At 60.2% G+C, this 3,255-nt stretch overlaps 1 protein-coding gene across 1 annotated transcript; it reads right to left on the bottom strand.

Annotated features, from left to right (window-relative positions):
* Window positions 1-524: 524 nt before the first annotated feature.
* On the bottom strand, window positions 525-2,100 carry CUNH11orf96 (chromosome unknown C11orf96 homolog). Its single transcript, XM_021156515.3, has one exon. The coding sequence runs from the start codon at window positions 1,839-1,841 to the stop codon at window positions 1,101-1,103; it is 741 nt and encodes a 246-aa protein (XP_021012174.1). The 5' UTR covers window positions 1,842-2,100; the 3' UTR covers window positions 525-1,100.
* Window positions 2,101-3,255: the final 1,155 nt, after the last annotated feature.

The following is a 3,255-nucleotide window of genomic DNA, read 5'->3' as shown; positions in this document are numbered from 1 at the left end:
AACCCTATCACCCAAGCCCAGGTGCACTGGGCACAGAGCTTGGAGTCAGCGAGGGTTGAGAGGGCGGGACAGGAGGAAAGAGTCGCTCACCTGCGGGGACAGCGAATGTTCACCCACGCACTCGCTCTCCCTCGGGTACCACCGCTCAAACATCCCAGCCCGACTTGCCCATTGTTGGCTCGGATTCGGTCCCCTGCGGTATCCCAGCACTCCCTCAAAGAAACCATGGCCAGGAAAGGGCAGAGAGTGGAGTGAACCTTGCTAAGTGCTAAGTGACCTGGACCTCCCTGGGAGGTCACAGTTAGAGTGCGCTCTCCATCCTCGGAACATCGCCCTCGCCTCTCAGACCGTGTGGAGAGCAGACCAGGTGGCAGGAGCACCGGAGGTGTCACCTCAATCTGGAGACAGAAGTTTTGTGAGCTACTTCCACTTGATCCTCCATGCCCCCCCCCCAATCCACATCCCCTCCTCCTCTGCCTTCCAAACCGGACCCCTAAGGTTCAAGAAGTCCAAAGCCCGGAGAATTGCACAGTGTAAATATATTGGCTTTATTTGTGTCCATTCATACTCCTCACAGACAACATCCAGGTAAAAAGACCGTTAAATAAAACGCCTTCAGTTATTGCAATGCAAAAATAAATATCAATCCTCGGCTGCAGCAGCAGCCGCGCTGCGCCCCAAGTCCCCTCAGTTAGCCCAACAATTATAAAAAGTGTTCAGCGAAAGTGTCGGCGTGAGTGTGAACGGGTGTGCGCTGGAGGTGGGGCACAGTGGAGCGGTGTGCAGAATCCGAGTTGCATCGGCGACCCCCGGCGAGCCGACTCAGCGCGAGCCGCCTCCCGCGCACACTCACGGCAGAGTTCGGACTGGGAAAGAGTTAAAAAATAAACATTTACAAGGGAAAAGAAAGCGACTCCCCTCCCTGGCGTCCCCGAACGCTCTTCGGGGCCCCGGTGGGTCCGCAGCCGGGCTACAGTCCCAGGGAGTGAGGGGAGCTGATCCCGGGTGGTCGGGGCCGCCTGGGGAGCGGGTCCCCTCCGGATGCTCCCTCTGTTTCCCGGCGCTTGGCGGTGGAGCAAGTCCCCAAGCGGGCTACCGCCTCACAGGGCCGAGTCGGAGTCGCTGGAGTCAAGGCTGTTCCTCAGTTTGCAGCTGCCGAGCGGCTCCCTCTGCAGCGACAGGCTCTGCGTGCTGCGGCGCAGGCACTCCAAGCTCTGCAGGAACGACTTCTTGGCCTTCTCCTCCTCCATCGGGGACACCCCCTCCTCCTCTACCTCCTGGATCTCGTCGAAGGTCACCGGCTGCGTCTTGAAGCGGGACTGACGTGGCCGCCGCAGCCGGCCCTTGCCCTTGGGCAGCTTGGCGGGCCGCACCGGCTGCGGGAACTCATCCGTCAGGCACACGAAGTGTGGCATCACCGCTTGGTAGCTGGAACAGATGCCCATGAGCTCGCCGGGCTTGGCGGCCGCCATGGCGCCGTCGGCGGGTGCGGAGCCGGGGGGTGGCGGGGCGCCCGGGCTCTCCGGGGGCGGCCGCGGCTCCGGGGTCCCCCGGGAGGCGACAGCCTGGGGCTCTCCGGGCGGGGGATCCAAATCTGCTGCGGGGTGGCGGCGGGCCTCGCTGGCCCGAGCCGACGCTGCTGGAGAGGGATAGCGGGCGGGCGGGCCCGTCGGGGGGCGCGGGGCTGCGCTGCGCTGCTCGGCGGTGCTTCGAGAGGCTCCCTGCCGCCGCTGTCGCGGTCGCTGTCGCTGTCGCCGTGTACCCCGCGGCGGCCCGCCTAGCCGCTTATATAGCCCGCCTCTGCCCACACGGCTGCAAGCTCGGATGACAGCGAATGCCATTTAAAGCGTGCGCGCCCCGCGCCCTTCCGCCTGACGTCGCCCTCCCCGCCACTCTGGGAAAGTAACGGCCCCTTCCCCGGCACCGCCCGCCAGCCACGCTCCGGAAGGCGCGCCCCGCCTGCTGCGGCCCATCCAGCAAGAGCACCCCGCTGCTTCTGGACCCACAGAACCGAGCCACCACTGTTGGGTCTGGGATAACCCCAGCCCCAAGTCTGCACAGATCCGAGTGGCCACGAGGTTTCAGATCGCTTCCCCCGCCCCCCCCCCCACCACCCCAGCTCCAATCACTCCAGAGGCGCAGGCTCTTCCGCCTTGGTACCTTTCCAAGCACGCTGGCCACAGGGCAGTTGCTGGTTCTCCTGCCAGTCTCCACAGCCAGGGCGCCCAACTCCCAGTGCTTGAACTCTGAAAAATGGGAGGGCTTCTGAAACTCTGCCACCCCCTCCCCAGGCTCCGTAAGCTACACACACACACACACACACACACACACACACACACACACACGCCTTTACGCACGAATACAAACACACCCCATTATTCCACTCCAGTTCTTCCATTCCCTAGATGCTTCTCCCCACACTCCCCACCCCAAGTCCCTCCGGCACCCCCATTCATGAACCGCAGAGTGGCATTTGGATAGGGCACTAACAACAATAATAATAGCTCCCATCTGGTACACTTTATTCAAGCCTGCTAGCAAGCTTCCTGAACATATATTATCTTGTTCATCCTCCTAACAGCCGGGTGGGATAATTAGTATTCCTTCAATTTCACACGAGAAAAGGGAGGCTCAGAAGGGCTAATTAACTAGTCCACTAGAAACTGAGGGAAACGGGTAGGATAGACTCCGGAGGCTAATGCTAAGGGTAGCATTCCCAAGACTTTGGAGAGAGGCCTTGCCCAGGATACTCACCGCCTCTGGCAACAGAGGGTCTCAGTGAGGTTTGGCTTCCCTGTATATCCACGGACCAGAAGCCTATTAAGACTTTGTGTGGGCACTCAGGGTGTAAACAGGAGCAACCATGAAAGAGTCCTTGAATACAGGGCGGTGGAATACACCTGTAATCCCAGCCCTTGGGAGATGGAGGCGAGAATCAGGAGTTCAAAGCCAGCCCTGGCTGGATAGAGAACTCCAAGCTAGCCTAAGCTACAGGAGAGCTTGTTAAGACAGGGAGAGAGATACAGAAGGAGCCCACAGCCTCCCTCTTAAAAGTTGCATTCCGGTGGGAGGGAGCATGAAAACATCAACAAGAACTGGAGTCTTGAAGGAAATGCAGAGGGAGGTGTGCAGAGCCAGTCACCAGGAGCGAGTGGGTGGCACTGCCAAGCAGTCCAAACGCACTAGGGTAAGTTCTGGCTATGCATCAACTCAACTCATCCAATGCAAGTGTGCACTATGCTAGCTTCTCAGCAA

Source organism: Mus caroli, unplaced genomic scaffold (assembly GCF_978045245.1).
Source record: "Mus caroli unplaced genomic scaffold, Mus_caroli_1 scaffold_2, whole genome shotgun sequence".
NCBI classification, from domain to species: domain Eukaryota; kingdom Metazoa; phylum Chordata; class Mammalia; order Rodentia; family Muridae; genus Mus; species Mus caroli.
The sequence above is the reverse complement of the archived record's forward strand: the minus strand, read 5'-3'. Positions and strand labels throughout refer to the sequence as shown.

What these genes read in the sequence shown, in the direction of transcription:
- CUNH11orf96 (XM_021156515.3), bottom strand. Translation starts at nt 1,841, where the DNA reads ATGGCATTCGCTGTCATCCGAGCTTGCAGCCGTGTGGGCAGAGGCGGG.